This window comes from Electrona antarctica (assembly GCF_951216825.1).
Source record: "Electrona antarctica genome assembly, chromosome: 22".
In the NCBI taxonomy this organism is placed as follows: Eukaryota; Metazoa; Chordata; class Actinopteri; order Myctophiformes; family Myctophidae; genus Electrona; species Electrona antarctica.
The window spans coordinates 1,751,867-1,774,924 of NC_136805.1; the positions used below are offsets into that span (position 1 = coordinate 1,751,867).

The 23,058-nt window shown below is 43.9% G+C and overlaps 1 protein-coding gene and 1 long non-coding RNA gene across 2 annotated transcripts; both read left to right on the plus strand.

The window, feature by feature from the left end:
• Window positions 1-9,019: 9,019 nt before the first annotated feature.
• LOC306915820 (uncharacterized protein) lies at window positions 9,020-11,625 on the plus strand (the record flags this gene model as incomplete). The annotated part of the gene is made up of 5 exons (XM_079493459.1): window positions 9,020-9,382; window positions 10,233-10,373; window positions 10,503-11,198; window positions 11,316-11,376; window positions 11,495-11,625. 5 exons carry the CDS (start codon window positions 9,020-9,022, stop codon window positions 11,623-11,625), a joined length of 1,392 nt encoding a protein of 463 aa, XP_079349585.1.
• Window positions 11,626-13,039: 1,414 nt separating this feature from the next.
• On the plus strand, window positions 13,040-14,223 carry LOC306915660. Its single transcript, XR_013788863.1, has 4 exons — window positions 13,040-13,080; window positions 13,180-13,439; window positions 13,515-13,680; window positions 13,842-14,223. It is a non-coding gene; the product is annotated as an uncharacterized lncRNA (long non-coding RNA).
• The last annotated feature ends 8,835 nt before the right edge of the window (window positions 14,224-23,058 follow it).

Consider the following 23,058-nt stretch of genomic DNA (forward strand, 5'->3'; position numbering starts at 1 on the left):
ATCCACTTGACCAAATGTGCTGACCTCATCACGTTTGTGTGGCCGTTTTCCTCCCAAGGAGTGTTTTTTGTGCAAAACTAATGCTTGGAATGGATTCAGAATCATGCAAACACCCTAGTTTCATATGTCACATGTTACTTAAAGAATGATGAAATTTGGACTTTTTTGCCTTATATAGGATGTTATGGGCATATTATGCATATTATGCTAAAATAACACCTTTCGCATGGTCAAACTTTGGTAAACTTTTAGTATGTTATTAAGGACACCTAATACTACACAAAACAGTTGAGAAACCTTCTGTTGCAATTTTTTTGGGGTCAAACCATAATTGCACCTGTCTATAATGCAATACTGGAATATGACTGTAAATGCACTTCCCTTAATTGATTCCCATCACCATGTTGAAGTGTCTATTAGTCACATTCCACTGAGTGGTGGAACAAGTACCACTCAGTAAATTGTTTACTCAAGTAAAATCGGCATCGGTGAATATGCCAGTCTAACCACCGATCCGACACAGGGGAAATGGGTTGACACTATGGCAGGTAAATAAAATGTTGGGGCATGTGGAACACAACACGAGATATATAGCTATAAACACAACATGAGATCACGACACTGGTATCGGTATCGGCTAACACAAATTGTGGTATCGGGATCGGATCGGGACATCCATACTAGTAATTAAAGGTTTCAAATAATTGTAGAGGAGTAACATTACAATATGTGGATTCGAGATTTAGTGGAGTAGAAGTAAAAATACTGAAAATTGGGAAATACTCCAGTAAAGTGTAAACAATAGTTAAAAGTTGTACTGTAGTACAGTATTTGAGTAACTGGTACTCTGGTAGCCTACCCTGCAGCTCTGAATCACACATTTAACCCAACCCGCTTTGGTGTTTTAACTAAGAATTATATTAGCTTGTAGGCCTGCTATTTTCGATAAATCGTAAAAATGCGACACAAATCTTTGAATATATATATTCTTTCAGAATACTTTTTATTTCTTTTTTTCGACGTCAGGCCTAAATTTAATAGACTCCACGTGACGACATGAAGAGGCTTTTCATTTGAATAGAGAATAGACTAGACTCCACATGATGATACCATTCGTAGACGAAGAGGCCTTTTCTGCCTAGCTGATATTCAGAGACATGCTGTTCTGAATCTTGTTCATGATCTGAAGGTGTTTTTGTCATTCATGTTGTATTTACGACGCTGGCTGTGCTGCGCTCCACAGGAGCCCTAACCTTTTGGATGGATGGAAGAAATAAACAGAAAATAAATGCGCCAGATTATTGTTTTCCGTCTAAACTGAGAAAACCTTTTGAAGAGGTGACGTGAGTCGAATCTGCCTCTAAGCTTTATTATCAGTGAGAGCTTGGTAGAGTTCACAGTATATAGAATTCTTTAGTGTTACATTAACTGAGTGCACAAATGGAATCAAAATATGGCCTTGTAAAGGTCCATTGGATTCTCTGTGTATCTCTCAGAGTTACAGGCGGTCCTGTAACAGATGCAATTTGGTTAACATGGAATTTATAGGTTTCCCAGTCAGTGTGACAATGACGGTGCTCTCTGAGCTGTCATCTTTAGCCCTGAAACCACAACTTAATCACCATCAGATCAAATACATGGTGCTTTTAAATAGTGCCTTGAGTTCCCATTCACATTCACACACCGATGGCGGAGGAAACCGTGCAAGGCACCAATCTGCACATCGGGAGCAGTTAGGGGTTCAGTGTCTTGCTCAAGGACACTTCGACACTAACTCAGGGGATGAGCCCACATGCAGGGATCGAACCTTCCACTTCCCAAGCCGCCACTCTACCCCTGATCCACTGACGCTAATCAGGAGATGTGGGTACGAAGTACTAGTAGGCACAAGTGAACTGCACAGCATAATGGGATGATTGATTGATTGAAGTATGTATTAACAGTTTGCAGAATGGGTTCATTTCTAATGAAAGCACAACTCAATACAGATACTGTTACTGTGGACGACACACTGATAAAGCATTACACTGGTTTACAACACGGTCCACCATGTTCAATTCATCAGAACATTTAGAGACGAACACATATACACTTATTTTTCTTTTTAAATGTTTTTTTTTGTGGCTTTCGCCTTTATTTTATATTGTTTTATAGAGGGACAGACAGTAGGCTGACAGGAAATGGGGGGAAGACATGCAGTAAAGGCCGTCGGGATCGGGAGTCGAGCCCGCGGCACACTGCCAGACTGGATTACCAGCCAAGGTGCCTGGACCATTGAGCCATGGCCCAGGCCCAAATATACACTTCTATATAAAAAAACAGGAAATCATGTAAGGAGGTAAAAAGGGAAAAGAAACATACAGTAAGGGGGAAAGGGGGTGGATTTTACAGGGGCCAGTTTTGACTTGCAGCCGTCCGTAGGTGCCCTTTGAGAGCGGTTTAGAAGGAGCCAAGGGGCCCACAGCGCTTGAGTGTACTCATAGTCTGTTGCATTATTTTATTATTTTCTAAATTGACGCCCTAGTTCAGTGGTTTTCAATCCTGTTCCCACCAAGGTTCACTATTTGTTTGGCATTTGAGCCACGGACCACCATTAAATGGTATTAAATAAATACATTAAATAAATCTAGATTTAGCCTCTCAGACCTAAACTCGGAATATCTTGTTGTCGTTTGTTCTCACATTTCCATGCATAACAGGCAAACGTTGATCAAAATTATTATATGAATTATTCAAATTCTCTAATATTTGTGTAGACGTCTTGTAAGTAACGCAGATGTTTAACAATATTCTTTCTCTTGAGAGTGTAAAATGAAACCAAATGGACCCATTTGGTTTCATTTTACACACTCAAGTGATCTAATAAGGGTTAATTTGGTTACCAACTCTTTATCATTTAGCTGGAGACCACCTGGAACCTTCTCAAGGACCACTGGCGGTCCCCGAAAAACAACTGACCATAGAACAATAAGGAAACATGCAACATCCCCAAGCCTTTTCTGGTTTTATCCTCTTCAGCAGATTCTGTATTGACCTGTACTTTCCCTGAACTGCTGTCCACATTCCATTCTACATATTTCAAGCAATCAACAGCTGCAGTTTCCCTACACTCTTCCCCCAGCAGAGGGCAGTAAGTGCCCATAGTTCTTCTGGGTGACCCAGGGGATTTAGCCTACATAAAGTGTGAGCAGCTAAAGGTTGCGCGGCTGTTATAATGATGTTTCACTTCAGAGACAGACAGCCCTACTTCATTAATATAGTTCACCTTTAGATGAGGAGCTTAAACCTCCTCACGTGTAGTCAGTGGTCTCAGGTCTGTGTGTGTTTAAGACAGCCAGCATGCAGTGCTGCCGCTGCGACACGTTGAGTCTATTGTTATGGACAGACAGACAGACAGACAGACAGACAGACACAATACAAATATATGTTTTAAAGAGAGCTGCAGCTATAGTGGTCAGAGAGAGAGAGAGGTACACTCGCAGAGAGAGAGAGGGAAAGAGAGAGAGGTAGAGACGAGAGAGGTGCACTCAGAGCAGAGAAAGAGGTACAGCCGAGAGAGAGCGAGAGAGAGAGAGAGAGGTTCACTCAGAGCAGAGAGAGAGAGAGAGAGAGAGAGAGAGAGAGAGAGGTGCACTCAGAGCAGAGAGAGAGAGAGAGAGAGGTGGTAGAGAGAGGTTCACTCAGAGCAGAGAAAGAGGTACAGCCGAGAGAGAGAGAGAGAGGTGGTAGAGAGAGGTTCACTCAGAGCAGAGAAAGAGGTACAGCCGAGAGAGAGAGAGAGGTTCACTCAGAGCAGAGAGAGAGAGAGAGAGAGAGAGAGAGGTTCACTCAGAGCAGAGAGAGAGAGAGAGAGAGAGAGAGAGAGAGGTGCACTCAGAGCAGAGAGAGAGGGTGGTAGAGAGAGGTTCACCCAGAGCGGTGTGGGGGGGACACAACAGGACCTGTCGTGATGCTCATTGATTACCTCTCCTCTCCGTCCCTTACTGTCGGTAACCGGATACACAACAAACATCAAACAAACACCGCCATGCCGCCGCATGCTGTCAGCAGCGTCAGGTGAGAACATTAATTCATTCATTCATAACAATGTCCTCCTCGCTCGTTCATTCTCATTATATCAGCCAGATAAAGCACTTTACCATCAGTATGCATAAATATCTAGTCATTTTATAGGCTAAATTAAGCCCCTTTCTTTCTGGGACCCTCGGTTACCTTTTCAGAATGTTGTAGCCTACGGTGGTACCTCCGTCCAACACTCAGAAAGGGTAACCGAGGGTCCCAGAAAGGGGCTAAGAAGGCTAAATAGTGGAGGATTTAAGATAATATGAACTCAATACAATGTATGTATGTAGGGCCAGGTGAAGGTGACGAGCTGTTTATATTTTACTGCGTTGTGTTTTGGTCTCTCTGACTCTTGCTTTGCTGCAGTGAGTTAAAATAGTATTACTTTAATTCTCTAGACTATACACGACTCAACTCTGAGAGTCTAGAGAACCAAATGGAGACTTTTCAGGGTACATTTGGTTCCATTCGTACTGCACTATATTTATATAGTTCAGTTGCTATTTCTTTAGCAATTGCCTTTTAACTGTCTGACCTCAAAGTTGCTTGGATTCAGCTGTGTGTACACACACACGCGCACACTCACACACACACACACACACACACACACACACACACACACACACACACACGCACAGTCAGAACTGTTGGCTACATTAAAAGTATAATATGTACAGAAAACATGAGATTGAATTCTATAAACTGAATTAGATTTGGTGGTGGTGGTGGTGGTGGTGGTGAGTAATGTGTCCTATTGTGTGTGTGTGTATATAATATATAATGTTTCCAGATCACAAACTGTTGTTTCTATAGATAGAATATTAGCATATTAAACATAATGCTAAATGTAGTTCAGTGGTTTTCAACCAGCGGTCCGGGGACCACCAGTGGTCCTTGAGGAGGTTCCAGGTGGTCCCCAGCTAAAATAAATGATGGAGAGTTGGTAACCAAATGGACCCTTAAATGAAACCAAATTTGGTTTCATTTTACGCTCTCACGAGTTCAAATGTATTAAACATGATGCAACATTGATGCTATGAGTTTGTATATCTGCTATTTTGAATGCTATGAGCTTGTATATCTTCCTTGGAATGCTTTGAGCTGCTATATTTGAACGCTATGAGTTTGTATATCTGCTATTTTTGAATGCTATGAGCTTGTATATCAGCTATTTATGAATGCCATGAGCTTGTATATCAGCTATTTATGAATGCTATGAGCTTGTATATCTGCTACTTTTGAATGCTATGACTGAGCTTGTGTGTATATATAGTGGCCCTGCTCTGGGGTGAGTGTGGAAATATAGTGGCCCTCTGGAGTGAGTGTGGAAATATAGTGGCCCTCTGGAGTGAGTGTGGAAATATAGTGGCCCTCTGGAGTGAGTGTGGAAATATAGTGGCCCTCTGGAGTGAGTGTGGAAATATAGTGGCCCTCTGGAGTGAGTGTGGAAATATTGTGGCCCTCTGGAGTGAGTGTGGAAATATAGTGGCCCTCTGGAGTGAGTGTGGAAATATAGTGGCCCTCTGGAGTGAGTGTGGAAATATAGTGGCCCTCTGGAGTGAGTGTGGAAATATAGTGGCCCTCTGGAGTGAGTGTGGAAATATAGTGGCCCTCTGGAGTGAGTGTGGAAATATTGTGGCCCTCTGGAGTGAGTGTGGAAATATTGTGGCCCTCTGGAGTGAGTGTGGAAATATAGTGGCCCTCTGGAGTGAGTGTGGAAATATTGTGGCCCTCTGGAGTGAGTGTGGAAATATTGTGGCCCTCTGGAGTGAGTGTGGAAATATAGTGGCCCTCTGGAGTGAGTGTGGAAATATTGTGGCCCTCTGGAGTGAGTGTGGAAATATTGTGGCCCTCTGGAGTGAGGAAATATGTGACGAGATTTGACTGAGGGGCTGCCATTGGATTTTTTTAAATTTTCGGTTGTTCAGTTTGACCCACCAGTTTTGGAGATATGGCTTATAGAGTAATGTCTTGCAGAGAGTTGAGAAAACCGGCTTGAAAGGTTCACTTCTGTGGTCTCTAACATTACACCTAGCTGTTTAAGCATTTATTTCATATGTACATGTCAATTTCACACTTATTTCAGACATGCTCTAGTATGTGAAGAGTGCATGTGCTATAAACTCATTTTGGATAAAACATCTGGTCGCATATGATCTGGTTGCAAAAGGAGTGAAGTGGCCCTTTTTAAGGACAAGAACACTTGTGATGTAACTCCAAAGGTGGGCAAAGCAATCAATAAAATCACACTCATGTGAAGTGAGGGGCGCTGTTATCATCGTACATCATCACATTCCGGCCAATCACAATTGCCATCCTCACTTTTCTGTCCTCTCCTTTAATATGTCCAGCTTTGAGGGTTTGTGTAAACACAAACATTGTCCTACCACAAACATTGTCCTCACAAACATTGCGTACACACAAATATTGAAGACAAAAGTGAGGACGCAAATTGTGATTGGCCAGACTGAGATGATGTATGTCTTGTATGATGACAAGAGTGCCCCTCACTGTGCCCCTTTCTTCTTTCAGTGCGCTTGTTGGCACAAGTTGGCAGTAATCACTGATCACACTAGTTAAAACTCATTGAAGGCCAAGTGCTGATGTTACTTATTTTTGTGTGTGCCTCCAGGCCAAAGGCGTTTTTAACTTCTTTTTTTAAAGGGGCTTAAATTGATAACATTATAATCATGTTTTAAGACAAATCTTACAACTCTCGTTCTAAAGAAATAAATAGAACAAATATGGTGGCCTGTGATGAATTTAGCGGTGGATGATGATTCTGTCGTTGGTATTCATTTTTTTTTTTTTTTCTCTCTATCCCATGATTTTGTAACCCATTTTTCACCCCTGTGTCAATTATCTAATGTGATCCTGGGCTCTACACACCCTCCGCCAACCTGGGGAGAGCAACGGACTTAAACTCATGCTTCCTTCATGCATGAGTGTCCAAGTCGCTCCTTTACACCTGTCAGGGGGGAGTTTCCCTGGTTGGACGTAGTGTGTGGAGGGAACACGTTATTCCAACCAGTTCCTTTCCCCTCCATCAGGTGCCCCAGCTGGCCAGGGGGAGGCAGTTTAGAGACCAGGATTACTGCATGTTTTTTGTGAGGGTACCCACCCATTGGACACGGGGAGAACAACAAACTCCACACAGAAAGGCCCTTTCGACAACCCCGCCTCGGGTATGGGCACTGATGACGCGGAGGAGAGGACACACCGCCAGCGTCCCCAGCGGGAATCGAACCCAGGACCTTCTAGCTGTGAGGCGACAGCAATACCAACTGTGGCCACCTGATGTCGCGTCGGACTCTAGACCAATCCAGACCATACTGGATAACTGCCAGCTTGCATAAGGTCTTCAGACTAGGACTCGAGTCTAAGATGTGAAGGTTATCACAGACTACTCCTTGTTTGTATCCTCCAAAGAGAATGATACGATCTCCCACCGTGCAACAGCACATGCAATACATTGCACATGGTCCTCCTTTCCCCTTGGGCTGAACCTTCTTCCAGGAGAAGGTCTCTGGACTGAACTTCCACAGATCATCGAAGGCCATGTTTGAGTCCTGTCCACCAAATATGTACAGCTCTCCATCGTAGGTAAATGCTGAATGACTCCAGCGTCCTTCTGGAAGAAGCTGTGCAGAAGGCGTTTTCACCCAGAGGTCGGTCTCCGTGTCAAACACTCTGATGGTGTTGTTGCGCAGACGCTTAGGCCAGCCCCCGAATACGAACATCTTTGTTCCGATGATGGTGGCAGAATGATGTGATAAAACGGGCGGTGTAGTTCCTCTGGTGTTAATTAAAGACCAGACCATTGTGCTGGTGTCCAACTTGTACATGTCATTAGTGACTCCAATCAGCTGGGTGTATCCTCCATGGACAAACATGACCTTCCCCAAGACACAGGCTGAGTGGCCGCACCTCTTATCTGGAACATTCCCAGAAACCCTGTTGGGTTTTTTGAACCACATGTGGGCGTCCACGTCAAATGCATAAAGCACATCGGAGTACTCGTGTCCCCATGCCCCTCCCCAGACGAAGACGGTATCTCCTAATAACACAGCGGAGTGGCCGTAGCGCCAGGATGGAACCTCTAGGTGGCGTCGTCCTCCTCCTCTTTCTGGTTTCACTGGAGGTAACTTCTTCCAGAGTAAAGACACCGTGTTGAAGACACGGACATGCATCTGTTCCATGCTGTTGTAGGTTCCCCAGTCATCATATCCACAGCGGCCTCCAAAGGAATACAGTTTGTTCCTCACTGCTACAGCTGCTCCTGTTTTGGTAAGGGTACAAGCTGACGTCTGTCTGTCTGTCTGTCTGTCTGTCTGTTGTGTTCCTCACTGTCTCTCTCTATGTCTACAGCCATTTCCAGCGCGGTGCATCATCATATATATATATATATATATATATATATATATATATATATATATATATATATATATATATATATTCCTGTGTGAAATCGCACGCTACACAAACTGTTGCCATGCACACCTTAAAGGGACACTTCACCCTTTTTAGCAAAAAAATATATGTCAATGACCTTTATAAGATTTAGAACACTTTCCTGGCATTTTTTGTGTAATCTCTGGTTTTAGATATTTGATATTATCGAAGTGGCTTTGACGTCAGAGACACTCTTCCGTGTTCCTTAATAACGTCAACTACCAGAATGCTTTGCGCAGCCAACCTCCCCGAGGGGGCGCGGTTCCCAAACACATCCACCCTGTGATCCACGCTGGTTCCACCCAGGTTGAATAGACAATAACATCACCGGGCTATACACACAACACCTGTCAACACAGCTGGGCATGCTTAGCGCCCAGGTGCTGGGTATAAAATCTCGGGAGCGCCATATTCACTTTGTAGAGTAGGAGTTCAGAGCAGTCTTGAGTTATCAGATTTGTTTCTTGAGTAGTATTTGTATTTGCGACTTTTTGGAAGTGTAATCATGTCAGTGTGTCGACGTTGCGCGGTACCACACTGTACAGCTCGGAAGCGGAGGGATCATCCTGGTGAAGTTAGCTCTTTCAAATTCCCAGTCAACGACCCAGAGCGTTGCAGGGAATGGGTCAGAGCAATCAGGAACCCGAAGTACAACGAGAACACGCCACTCATGGAGCTACAGAATGAGCGTGTGTGTAGTCTGCACTTCCAACCGGAGGAGTTTGAACGGGGCGACATGACGAGGTACCGTCTTATGGGTGGTAGAAAGCCTGGAGCCGTGCTGTTGACCACCGCGGTTCCTTCTATCAACCTGGAGGAACAAGCAGAGGCCGTTGAACCTCCGCCAGCGAAAAGGAGTCGCACAGAGGTACTCATATAAAGTTATTTACAGTAACGGCCAAGCTACACCAGGCTTTTCGCGCACAAAACGCACGCCGCGTGTTTAGGGTAAACGTGCGAGAAAAGCCTGGTGTAGCGTGGCCGTAATAATTGTCATAGTACTGTTTTGATCGAATCGTGGTAGTATTTAGTATACAGTATGAAACATGACTTCATCCGAGTACATTGAGAAAACATGGCTATAACATAGCATAAATGAGGGTCTATACATTTGGCTGCCATGCCATGGTGGCCCCATCTTTTTTGTTGTTTGTTTGGCGTTTTAATAAACGTCTTTTTCAACGCACGCTATCAAAACCCACAACTGTAAACATTTGGAGGAACATGTCAGTTCCTTTCAAATTCACTTTTCAACGTTGGAAAATATAGTTCAATAATGCCTCCCTCCCTCCAAACTGGTCACAGACTGGGCCAGATGTTTCACAGCACTGCTGTAATGCCATTTATTGTGATCTTACACTTCTCATATTCCTCACATGATTAGTGTTAGTCAGGAAAAGAAACGAGTCAAATTAATATAATGCCAAAATAAAACAAATGTGTATATTGCTTGGACAACAAGTCTGAGAAACTATTTTAAATAAACCAGGGGTCTACAACCTTTTAGAAAGTGCCATGTTTGTATTTTCTAAATAGGCAGTGTGCCATGTCAATTGTCAACGTTAATTTTAATGACACCACATAGATAATTCCAACATATTTTGATTGTACACAAATATAACCTTGTCTACCCCTGGACTAAACCATTCCTCACCAGGCCTCATACAGCTGTCCAGATGTAGACATTTTTTGTAGTAACTGTTTCTACTCTCAACCAGACAGAGGAACCGTCGCACAGTGTTCCAGTGGCAGTGGCAGTGCCAGAGGAACCGGTGCACAGCGTTCCAGAACTTCCAGTGGTAGTGGCAGAGGAACCGTCGTACATCGTTCCAATGGCAGTGGCAGGGCCAAGTCAATCTGTAAGTTAGCCTTGCTGTTTGAAAAAAAAAACTCACTTGAGAATATAGGTTGTCATCCATTTCTAGCTGCATATGTAATTAAAAGTTTCATATGAAAGAAATTGCTATCAAATTCTGTTTTTCATTCAGACCACAGGATATCCTTCCAGTGAATTTGAGAGTTCTTCTCAGACCAGTGTGGAGGCTGATGACCCAGGGGATGACAGCTTCCAGCCCGAGACAACCTCATCTGGGGAGTTGGAGGAGGAGGAGGAGGACGACGACGACGACGACGTGAGATTTACTGGGAAGGTCCTTGTGGATGAGGAGAGAATAATGTCCCTCTTCAAGTTCTGCCAGGTCTGTGGAGAAGCTATCCTTGACACAAATGTGCACAAGTTCTATACTGGTGCACAGCTGAAAGTCAAGTGGCAGTGCAATGGCGGCCACAAGGACACATGGAGGTCATCGCCGGATGTCAGGGGAATGCCAGAGGTCAACCTGCAAGCTGCTGCCTCTGTTCTGTTTACGGGGGGCACCTTCACTGGGCTTTCAGAGTGGTCTAAGGCAATGCAGTTGCATATGATTGGTACCACAACATTCCATGCAATCCAAAAGGCATATCTACACCCTGCCATTGAGGCACTGTACCAGCAACAGCGGAATGAACTCCTGGCACGAGTCTTCCAGAAGCAGGCACCAGAGGATGATGATATGTGGCCCCAACAACTGCCCCAACTCTTGGGTGATGCCAGATGTGACTCACCTGGATTCAGTGCAAAATACTGCCATTACTCCTTCATGTTGGACGACACGAAGGAGATCATTCACACTGAACTAGTACAGGTGATTTTGAGGTTTTTAAATGTTGTATTCACAGCAGGATCGTCAGAGTGTAGTAGCATGCTGTTATTGAAATAACTTTCGGTTCTGCTGCGTTTTGTTTCTTGCTCCTCCTTCCAGGTCACAGAAGCATCCAGCTCCGTTATGATGGAACCAAAGGGCTTCAAGCGTGGACTGACAGGTCCTCATTATGCTTTATTGCTGTTATGTTGCCTTGTTTGTTTCATTTTGATAATTGTACAGCACCTTGTAACTATGTTTTGAAAGGCACTTCATAAATAAAATGTCCATACTTGCAGTGCTGCTTGGTATGGGGCTAGATGTGGAGGTGATAGCCACAGACCGCTCTCCCTCAATCAGGAAGATGATGAGGATTGAACACCCCGAGATCAAACACGACTTTGATATATGGCATACTGCTAAAGGTTAGCTTTATTTATGGCGGGTATTGGTTGTGTAGAACGGTGAGAAAATAATGTCTCGGGTTCAAAGCTGTTTATATACTAAGCTCATATTATGCTTATATACTGTGATGCAATACAGTGCACTGTGTGTGTGTTGTTTTTGCAGGTTTCCTAAAAAAGTTGAAATCCAGAAGCCAGAAAAAATGCATGGAGCTATTGCGCGGTTGGACAATGTGAGTGTTTCGTCAAAGTAGACACATTTCAAACATGCCATTTGTTCGGGATGTCTAATCACTTTTTCTTGATGTATGTTCTTCAAAGGTCCATTTATAACCACATGTGGTTTTCCTGTGGAACCTGTGAGGGTGACACAGAGGTGAGGGATCTGTGCATCCAGGCCCGCGGGAAGTACTTTACACTCGCAGGGGCTGAGCGTCTAGTAGGGGGTGCGCGCGCGTAGCGCGCGCCGCAAAAATGCGCGTGCACGCGCATCATGCACGCGCATTTTCGCGCATTTTCACGCGCAAACGTGGCCTTTACTTTCCCTCTCCACACGCAAGTTATATGAACGAACTGACACAGGCAATTAACCAGGATAAGGTGCCAATACAGCATATTTTCTTCTTTTTTTTCTTCTTCCCCTCCTGTTCGAGGGGGGGCTGTGCCTGGGGGGAGGGGGTGCTACAGCCCCCCCAGCACCCCTACTTCCCTCAGCCATGTGTGCATCTATAATATTCTGGATTGTTCTCAGACAGTTGCAATTTCTTTCCATTGTGCCAGTCATCACCAAGCAGTGTAACTGATATTCACACTATTGTAGCTACTGCAGCAGCGCTGGCTGTCCGTCCTTCACCATGTGTGTGATGAGCACACGTGGACAGAGGATGGCAACACGTACCGGTGCTGTCATCTTCCAATCAGTGCAGATCAGCGGCGGAAGACGAAGTGGCTGAAGAGTGACTCTGCATCCTTCAGGACGCTGGCCTCACTGGTACAGGACGGTAGGCTTCTGAAGGACCTTGGTCAAATGGGGCTCTTCATGCATACTGGTAAGTTCCAATTTTCAAATGATACATACTGTTTTACAGTAGGGGCTATATCTTGCGCAACACCTTATCTAAACTAATTTGCCATATTTTACTATTTAAAAAAACCTTTTAAAATAGTTCAAATAGCCGATCTACAAGCTCACAATGTCTGGATGTAGATGGCTAGTTGAACTATTGTAAAAGGTTTTTTTAAAATAGTAAAAATGGAAAATTAGTTTAGGGATAAGGGTGGCGCAAGATGGAGCCCTAGATGTTTATGTGCTTTCATGCTGCAACACACAGGTGAACTGGAGGTGTTCCACAGTGCTCTTTTGAAGTACATGCCTAAGCGCCAACACTTCTCCTATATGGGGATGCAGGAGAGATCTCATCTTGCCATTATGGACCACAATGAAAATATTGTAAAGAGGAGGCAAGCCACTACTACTACAGGTGTGTTTTGGGAGCAGATATATCAAATTTTATTTGTTACACTTGCAGCATAATTTCAATGGTGAGTCCTTCTCAAAACTTTTTTCTCCTTCATTTTAGGTGCACTGCGTCACAAGAGGGTCGCTTGCAGGCGCTCAGGCAAATGGGTCATAAAAAAGATTTACAAGCCTCGCACCACCAACTTCAGACACCGGCTCATGGACATGGTGTATGAGCGCCGTCAGGACCCAGATGTGCAGTACAAAGCCCCGACATCCTCACTTGATCAGCCTCAACCAGATCTTCCACCCAACATTGCTCCGACACCTGCACCTCCACTGCAGGAATTACTGGCCAGGCATATGAGTCGGCTCTAACAGGTAAGTCCTACATGATGAGAAACCAAAAGTCTTCTCCTTGATTGTGACAGTGACACCTCTCCTCTCCTGATGCAGTTGCTGCCGGGGACCATGCAGATGACTCAACGTTGATGGGCTTCTTCAGTGACGGCAAGACTGTACAGTGGTGTCATGACAACCTCAAACTCAACGAAGGACACTCAAGGAGCTGATTATGGACCACAGGAGGCTGGGAATCTACTGTGTTGCAGCAGTGGAGACGGTCAGCAATTTCAAGTTCCTTGTCGCGCTGCTTCATTCCATTGTCATTACTTGAACCCTGCAGTGTTGTGTGTGTGTATATACATTTGATCTGCTTATATTGAGAACATAACTTTTGACACATCTGACCATTTTCTTGTCTTCTATGTCTCTCATTTGCAGGAAATGGAAAATGGCAGTTTTGTTCAACACTCAAAGTTCAAGTACACATCACGAGGACCTCCAAATGGTCCACAAACTGCATGTGCTGAAAAAGGCAGAACACTTTCCATGATCCATCAAGCTGGGTGTTGAGTCTTGCTGCTGCATGGCTATGTGGCACATCAAACAGGAATTATCACTTCTATCTTCCTGTATTTTGTAAATGCAAATCATTTCACACATTTTCACTCCTCTAAACTTGTGATGTGACAATAACTGGACCAGATATCATATTTATATATTTGGAGTACAAGGAAAGTGTGTTGGATACCCATATACTGTTTTGGCAGAACATGTCTGTGTGCATTCATGCTTATTCTACAGCTTACTCAATGCAATTTGAGAAACCACAACGCATACAATGTTACTATTATTTCTAGGTGTGCCTATTGAATCAAGCAGCAATGCAAACGTTTTACCTGTATCTCATTACTTATGTATTTGTCAATCAAGGTGTGCCTATTGAATCAGCAACAATGCATCATGTTCGTCCTTCGCAAGCGAAGATGGCCAATTGACTTCACGTCTTGTGGGTGCGAAGATGGCTGATGAGGCCGGTCCGTGCACGGAATGTCCCATTGCTGTGAGGGCATGTGATGTCTGGGGGGTGGCTAGCAGAGCGCCAGTTGGAGCACTGTTGGGCATCGGCCTCCCAGGTCTCAGGATCCAGACCGCAGCTCTTGAGGCTGGCCTTCATTGCTTGTTTATTTTTAGTGAATGGTTGCCATGGAGAATTTTGCATATTGTAATGCCCTGGTTTTAGAGAACATTCTTGTATGTGCCGATGTTGAAGTAAAAAGAAAAAAAACGACTGCATCACTGTGTCCTTTTCCCATTGTTAGCATATACCAAGCTATGTCCTGTACGATGCAATTGTTATTTGTCAGCCCGTGAAGTTGATAATGGTGATACATCATACATATTGACCTCAGGCTAGTAGACTTGAATGCTTAGAAAGCATTCTAAGCTCTCTGCTTATGTTTTTTACTCTTCACATGTTCTTGGGTAGTTTTCACTGTTATCTGACTAATGGACAGTAATATTTCTTTATCAGACATTGTCAAATAAATCCTGGGCCAAATGAGACTATAAGACCATTTCTAATGATGTTCAAAAGGACCCTTCACTTTACAGTGTCAGTGCCACAGCTGAAATGCTATCAAATGGTTATGAAACAGTTGAATTACTGGTCAAGTAATAAATACAGTATCCTACTTATTACAATATTGCACCCAAAATGTGAAGTTCAGTGTTATTATAGGCAAACATTCAATGAATATTGCAACCAAAATGTGAAGCTCAATTTTATTGACAAAAGTATAGAAAAGTATATTGCAACTGTTATAGTTCTCCAAAAGCTGCACGGACTTCCTGGAAACCACGGTACTGTCCCGTTGGAGAGGGAAATTTGGACCGGATGGCCTTTATGACACAAGCCGGTAAGACGATACGGTTTTCAGCACCAAGTTTCTCGCCTTGTAAAGTCCACTCCAAAAAGTGCCTGTAGGCTACCAAGCGATATTGACTGAAAGATATAATTGACAATAAAACAGAAGTGATTAGATACAACTAATGTCAGACACAGACTGGAATATTCCACTAATATGACGGCTCGAAAATAATACATAGCAGTTGAATAGAATTGACTCTTTCAATGCTTACAGTAAATTTACACACTGTCCTAAAGTCTTATTGACATGTAAAACGAGAACAGTGGTTCCCAAGGTGGGGTGTTGATTTTACAATATAAATTGGGGTTTCCAGAGATAGAAATGCCATTAAAATGGGGGTCCGTAGACTAATGCATGTCAAACTGGGGGTCCTTGACATGAAAAAGTTTGGGAACCACTGGTCTAGAAGAAGGAATGCAAGCCACCACTAGTGAAACAAACAATAACACAATTTCCAGCTGCGTGTAGCTCCAGAAATCCAAGAATAAAGATAGATTGATGCCATATTGGTGTGTTGCTCAAGTAGGATAGGCCAGGCTTATTATTGTATTTAGAAAACAGGCTAATGCACTCAGATCAGGACTCGTGTTGACTCCTAGCCCTGGTCCAGTGCGTTAGACACTCGACCAGGGCTAGTTGGCTCCATCATGTACCTTCAGCTGGTTTAGCATACCCAAAGCAAAAAGACAACGTAAGAAGTTGAAGAGCGGCTACAATGCTACATTTCTATTTTCTAGCAATAAACTTACTCGTGAGTCAACAGTCCATCCAAACCCGCTGGTTCGGGTTGTTCCGCCCAGTTCTTTTTGGGAATCCTGAAATAGGTTTCCAGGACATGTCTGTCTATGTGCGGTCCAAAACTGTTGTGGATAGTGACACATATCGGCTGCCCTGGTGCCCCCCCCCTGGCATCTCGCTCATCCAACAGTTCATCTAACAGGAATTGTGCACGGGGGAATTCATGACAACACAGCGAGTCTCTTTCAGTGTCCATGGGCACGCAGTTGGTGCACAGGCACCAGGAATCATTCCCGACGCGCTGCTCCTCCACGTCCGTCCCAGCAACTGCTACTGCTGCCTGCCTGGCTGCAGCAGCAGCTGCCTCCTCCTCGTCTCTGCGCTGGAGTTGTTCCTCTGTGTATACTGGTTCAAACAAATAACCCTGCTGCACTTCTGATTCCACAATGACTTGGAAATAGTCCTTCGTCCATGGAGCGCTCACTCTCTGGTGTTCCTGCAGACGCCATGATGTAAACAATGCGAGGAATGCAGCGGTGCGGTGGGGGTGGAGTCATCAAAGGTTGTAGGAGGTAGAGACCAGCCCCAAAACACAGTCGTCACGGAAGGGACACCCCAGTGTCCGTGACGACTGTGTTTTGGGGCTGGTCTCTGACGAGACAACCTGTAGTCCGGAAGGAACACGGAAGAGTGTCTCTGACGTCAAAGCCACTTCGATAATATCAAATATCTAAAACCAGAGATTACACAAAAAATAACGCCAGGAAAGTGTTCTAAATCTTATAAAGGTCATTGACATATATTTTTTTGCTAAAAGGGTGAAGTGTCCCTTTAACGACGCCAATTTCCACAGCAATTATATTATTGTTGAGGGGAGCTACTGTAGCGCCTCCTATATACAGATTTACGTCACAACACGTCACGTGTCACATTTGCCATTGACAATGAAAGGAGAATTTACGTCATATGTGGACGAGCAAATCGGCTTTTCTAAACACAGTGCAACTGTTTTAATTCACGCTATATATATATATATATATATATATATATATATATATATATATATATATATATATATATATATATATATATATATATAGCGTATATATGTGTGTGCCCCCCGTGACATGTGGCACTGGCAGCCATGTCTATATGTCTATGCACTTATTATGTTTGCCTTTGTGCGTATGTATGTATGTATGTATGTATGTATGTATGTGTATGTATGTATTTGGTTAAAATGGGTAAGGTTTTAAAAAAGGCAAAAGCATGCTCTGTTGCACTGGCCTAAAAGTGGGTCCTCTAAAACTGCTTCAACTTCTGAGAATGTGTTTGGTTCATTAGCCACCAGATGGCATACCTTGTATGTATGTATGTATGTATGTATGTATGTATGTATGTATGTATGTATGTATGTATGTATGTATGTATGTATGTATGTATGTATGTATGTATGTATGTATGTATGTATGTATGTATGTATGTATGTATGGTCCCTTATTGGCTGTTGATGGTGACGTAACTAAGGTACGTTTCAAGGTTGGTATGAGGTCAGTAACAGGTCTAAAGGATATAGAACAGCAGTTGTAATAGACATTAGTTAGTAGCAGTACTTGCGCCATAGAGACACACGGGGACTACAAATGTCACGCCCCCAAATGAGACAGCGTCCCCACTTCTGGAGCAGAGGGGAGACGGCAGACAGAGAACCTGTCGCTTTTAAGGGACGTCACTGCCTTTACGAGGCTACGAGCGCCGACTTTGAAGAGTGAAATTATCAATATACATCCCGATCCCGACTGACTTTGTTATTCATGTCTATATTTTGAACATGTCACGGGCTTACTATATATGTTCTACCTACCACGGAGCTCCGACGGTGTGTTTTACCGTCAACTTGTTGTATAATTAACTTTGCTGAATAGTTGCATGGGAAAATAACCCAGCTAAATGGAGGAGTGACATCCTGACATTTTCAACTACCTAGTGAATTCTCCAGATGAGTATTAATAATAGTCTTGCAAGATGCTGTTTAGATCATTTTCAACAAATACATAGCATATAAAACGAAATACAACAAACATATCTGGGTATTGAAAACCTCAAGGGATGCAACCGTGACATATATACCGTGCGACCACTTTGACTTGAGATTTACAATGCTAGCACTTTTCACAAACTGATGGAGTATATTATAGTACATTGTAGGATGTATATTGAGATGGCAGGTATGTGACATTGAGCTTTTAGATCTGCTATTTTTTTTTAATCGTGAAAATGTGGCGCAAATCTTTCAATATATATTCTTTCAGAGTGAGCGTTTTTAACTCAAATCTTTGCTTCTGGGGGGAAGGGTTCATGGAACAACATATTTTCAGTTGGGGGTCGGCGGCCGAATACATTTCTAAATTTCTGGGGTCCTTGACATGAAATATTGAGCACCAGTGATATAGAAACATGTATTTCAGAAAACCGTCATGATGTAGAAGACATTTTTTAAATGTCGACGTCAGGCCTAAATGGGTTAAGTGTTTGTGTGGTTTGTTTTTCTTCCCAGTGAATTAACACCCTACTTGATCACACTACAGCGCCACACAACAAAAGCATCAATTTGTTTTAAATTTTTTATAATTTTTATCCCACGATTTTGCAACCCATTCTTTTCACCCAGTGTCAATTATCTAATGTAATCCTGAGCGCTACACTTCCTCTGCCAACCTGGAGGGGGGGGGGGGGGGGGGGACAGCGGACCCACCTCATGCTTCCTTCTATACATGAGGAGTCCAAGCTGCTTCTTTTCACCTGACGGGGGAAATTTGCGTGGAAGGAACACGCCCCCAGCGGGAATCGAACCCAGGACCTTCTAGCTGTGAGGCGACAGCACTACCGACTGTGCCACCGTGCCCCCTGCTAGTCTGCTACATCTTTTGAATTTGAATCCTGAAAAGTCCCAGTTTGGGGACATTATTCTGAGAGGTTTCCAGCCGACAGACAGACAGACGGAGAGAGACAATGTGCAGCCGGGTTCTATATTTAGCCGGTGTTCTCTGGAAGGTTACAGAGACGTTTCTCTCTCCACTATATACAGTTAACGGGATCCGTTCCAAAAAGTTCAACGAAAGACACTCCAACTCAGCATCCTCTCAGTCACTCTGTCAGCGTGATTACTCTGCAGAAGGCTCTGTGCCAGCTTAGCACTGCAGGGTAACACCCAGAGAGTTAATATAGGCTTATATAGCAGAGGGTAACACTCAGAGTTAATATAGCAGAGGGTAACACTCAGAGTTAATATAGCAGAGGGTAACACCCAGAGAGTTAATATAGCAGAGGGTAACACTCAGAGAGTTAATATAGGCTTATATAGCAGAGGGTAACACTCAGAGTTAATATAGCAGAGGGTAACACTCAGAGAGTTAATATAGCAGAGGGTAACACCCAGAGAGTTAATATAGCAGAGGGTAACACTCAGAGAGTTAATATAGCAGAGGGTAACACTCAGAGTTAATATAGCAGAGGGTAACACCCAGAGAGTTAATATAGCAGAGGGTAACACTCAGAGAGTTAATATAGCAGAGGGTAACACTCAGAGTTAATATAGGCTTATATAGCAGAGGGTAACACTCAGAGAGTTAATATAGCAGAGGGTAACACTCAGAGAGTTAATATAGCAGAGGGTAACACTCAGAGAGTTAATATAGCAGAGGGTAACACTCAGAGTTAATATAGCAGAGGGTAACACCCAGAGAGTTAATATAGCAGAGGGTAACACCCAGAGAGTTAATATAGCAGAGGGTAACACCCAGAGAGTTAATATAGCAGATGGTAACACCCAGAGAGTTAATATAGCAGAGGGTAACACCCAGAGAGTTAATATAGCAGAGGGTAACACTCAGAGAGTTAATATAGCAGAGGGTAACACTCAGAGAGTTAATATAGCAGAGGGTAACACTCAGAGAGCTAATATAGCAGAGGGTAACACAGAGAGTTAACCCATTTTGACCTGAGGACGATTCTACAAATCTCTTCAACAGTTTTCTTCAAAGACTCATGTTTCTATGTTAGTGGTTCTCAACCTTTTGCATGTCAAAGACCCCCAGAATTATCTGAATTTGTCCGCCGACACCCCATCTGTTGTTCCAGGGACCCCTCCAGACGCAAAGATTTGAGTTAAAAACCTTCGCTCTGAAAGAATATATATTCAAAGATTTGGGCCACATTTTCACGATTTTTCTAAAATAGCAGACCTACAAGTTCAAGTGCCGCGCTCCGATCAGGTTTTTTGGGACCGATCCCGATCACCGATTGTTTTTCTCGTGATCGGCCAATACCGATCTTGTGCAAATTTGAATAGTTCCAAAATGATTATTATGTCAAAACCCACGTCGAGAGAAGATCTCTTAGATTCTCAGAGTTCTTCTCTGTGTCGTACAAGATTGGAACACGTTCACACATGACTCAGAACTGTAACAGGATTTTAAATGTAGTCAAAGGGTGCAGGTGAAGAACAGCTGCACAAATTGGCGTCGTGAAGACGTGCATGAAAACAGTTTGTGTTGTGTGTGTGATGTCACACCAGAATATATAAGATGATGCACTGTGTTGAAAGCGACTGTTCACATCGAGGGAGAGAGACAGACAGATAGACAGGGTGATGTTGTGTTGGACGACCATTTCCAAAACAGGAGGACCAAAGCAAGTCTATCATGCTGCTGTAGCAGTGAGGAACAAACTTTATTCCTTTGGAGGATACCATCATTACCATGAAGTATTGCCCCAAAAAAAACAACTTGATGTCCATATCTTCAACACAGTGTCTTTATGCTGGAGGAAGTTACCTCCAGTGAAATCTGGAAGAAGAGACGTTCACCTTGAGGTTCCCTCCAGGCGCACCAGCCACACAGCTGTGCTGGTAGAAGATACAGTCTACATCTGGGGAGGCTGCTGGGGAATGGATGACTTCAATGTGCTTTATACATTTGATGTGGACACCCACATGTGGTTGAAACCCAGAGTTACCGGGACTGTTCCAAAGGAGAGAAGTTCCCAATCAGCCTGTGTGTTGGGGAAGGTCATGTTTATCTATGGAGGAGACACCCTGACTGGAGGCACTAATGACATGTACAAGTTGGACACCAGCACAATGGTCTGGACTTTAATTAACACCAGAGGAACTCCACCGCCTGGTCCAAAAACTCAGTCTGCCACCATCATTGGAACAAAGATGTTTGTATTTGGGGGCGTGGGGCCCTTTTGGTATCATTACTACAACAACATCAGAGTGTTTGACACAGAGACCAACACCTGGTTGGACACGCCTTCTGCACAGCTTCTTCGAGAGGAACGCTTCGGTCATTCAGCCTTTACCTACAATGGAGAGCTGTACATATTTGGTGGCTGCAATGGTGGTACGAATTTCAATGATCTGTGGAAATTCAGTCCAGGGACTTTCTCCTGGAAGAAGGTTGAGCCCAAAGGGAAAGGCCCGAGTCCAATGTATGGTATGTGCTGTTGCATTGTGGGAGAACGCGTCATCCTCTGTGGAGGACATGTACACAAATAAGGACTAGGCCGATACGCTGATGACTTGTATATCTTAGACTTTAGTCCATGTCTTAAGACGTTATGCAAACTAGCAGTTATTCAGTATGGTCTGGATCAGTCTGAACTCCCACACAACATCAGGTGGGAACTGGTAGCCATGACAACCAACAGTGTACTCACTTCCAACAAGGTCACTAAAAGAAGGAAATAACAGAAAACGAGCAAGGGGTGCCGGCACGGTTCCGGAGAGCCGCCCGCGTCCGAAACGGTTGAGAAATGAAAGAGTTGTGGGGGTCCCCAGGGGGTCCCTGTACTGTACTGTGCTTGTTTCTGGGGGGGGGGGGGGGCTTCTATTTTGAAGGAATCCCAGCACTGATTGTGTTAATACAAATCTGGAGAGACATGGAGACTCCTGTTACTGAACAAACGCTCTATAGCAATGAGTACTATCACAATAATAGAGCTTTTTAACACTTCATTTCTTCAGAAGGAGTGCCATGATGTTTGTATTTGTTCCCGTTTGTCATGTGTTCATGAGGTGACGGTACTTCATTAGATCTCCTGGTGTGACAATGATGTCCTTTGTATGTAGGGATTCTTCCTGGAGGCAGTCTAACGTGCCAATGAAAATAAACAGTGAAATAGTGTCATCACAATATCATTCCCTCCCCTAACCCCTCCCTCTTTATCATACAACAGCTGTGGGTGTGGCTTCAGTTCAGTTCTCTAATGTTATGTTTATCACTGAACCTGAAACTATCTTGTATGATCATACTGTGTGTGTGTGTGTGTGTGTGTGTGTGTGTGTGCGGCCGTGTGCGTGTGCGCGTGTGTGTGCGCGCACTCTTTAGCTAGTGGAGATGCGGTGTGTAACGACATGGATTTCTAAACAAATTTGTTGAACGCAAAATACCGTGTTCAAGTTCAGGAGAGGAAAAAAAGCATATTCTCCTGAAGGCTGCCTTCCGGCATGGCATGGAGAGGAGAGGAGGGGCATTAGCATTTCATTTGTGGTCTGGAAAGGGCAGTTGTTTGACAGACGGGTAAAAGGGCAGGGGCTGAAGCTCCCTTTGATGTCTATGTGTGCTCGTCCCTGGCAGTGAGAGAGGAGAGAGCAGGCGAGGACAGCGGCTAAAAGCAGAACACTGCAGATGAGACGAGGCCACCGTTTTTTTATTTATCGTAGCCCCGCTAATTAAACGGCAGCGGTGCTCTTTAAACACATTCAGGACGGGAACCCCTTTTAGGTGTTTTAAGCATTGTTATACTTTAGCTGTTGGAAAAATAGCAGATCTACAAGCTCATAGCGCGGCACTGAGTGCCGCGCTATGAGCTTGTAGGTCTGCTATTTTAGAAAAATTGTGAAAATGTGGTGCAAATCTTTTTCAGTTGGGGGTCGGTGGCTAATTTCATATAATTCTGGGGGTCCTTGACATGAAATAGTTTGA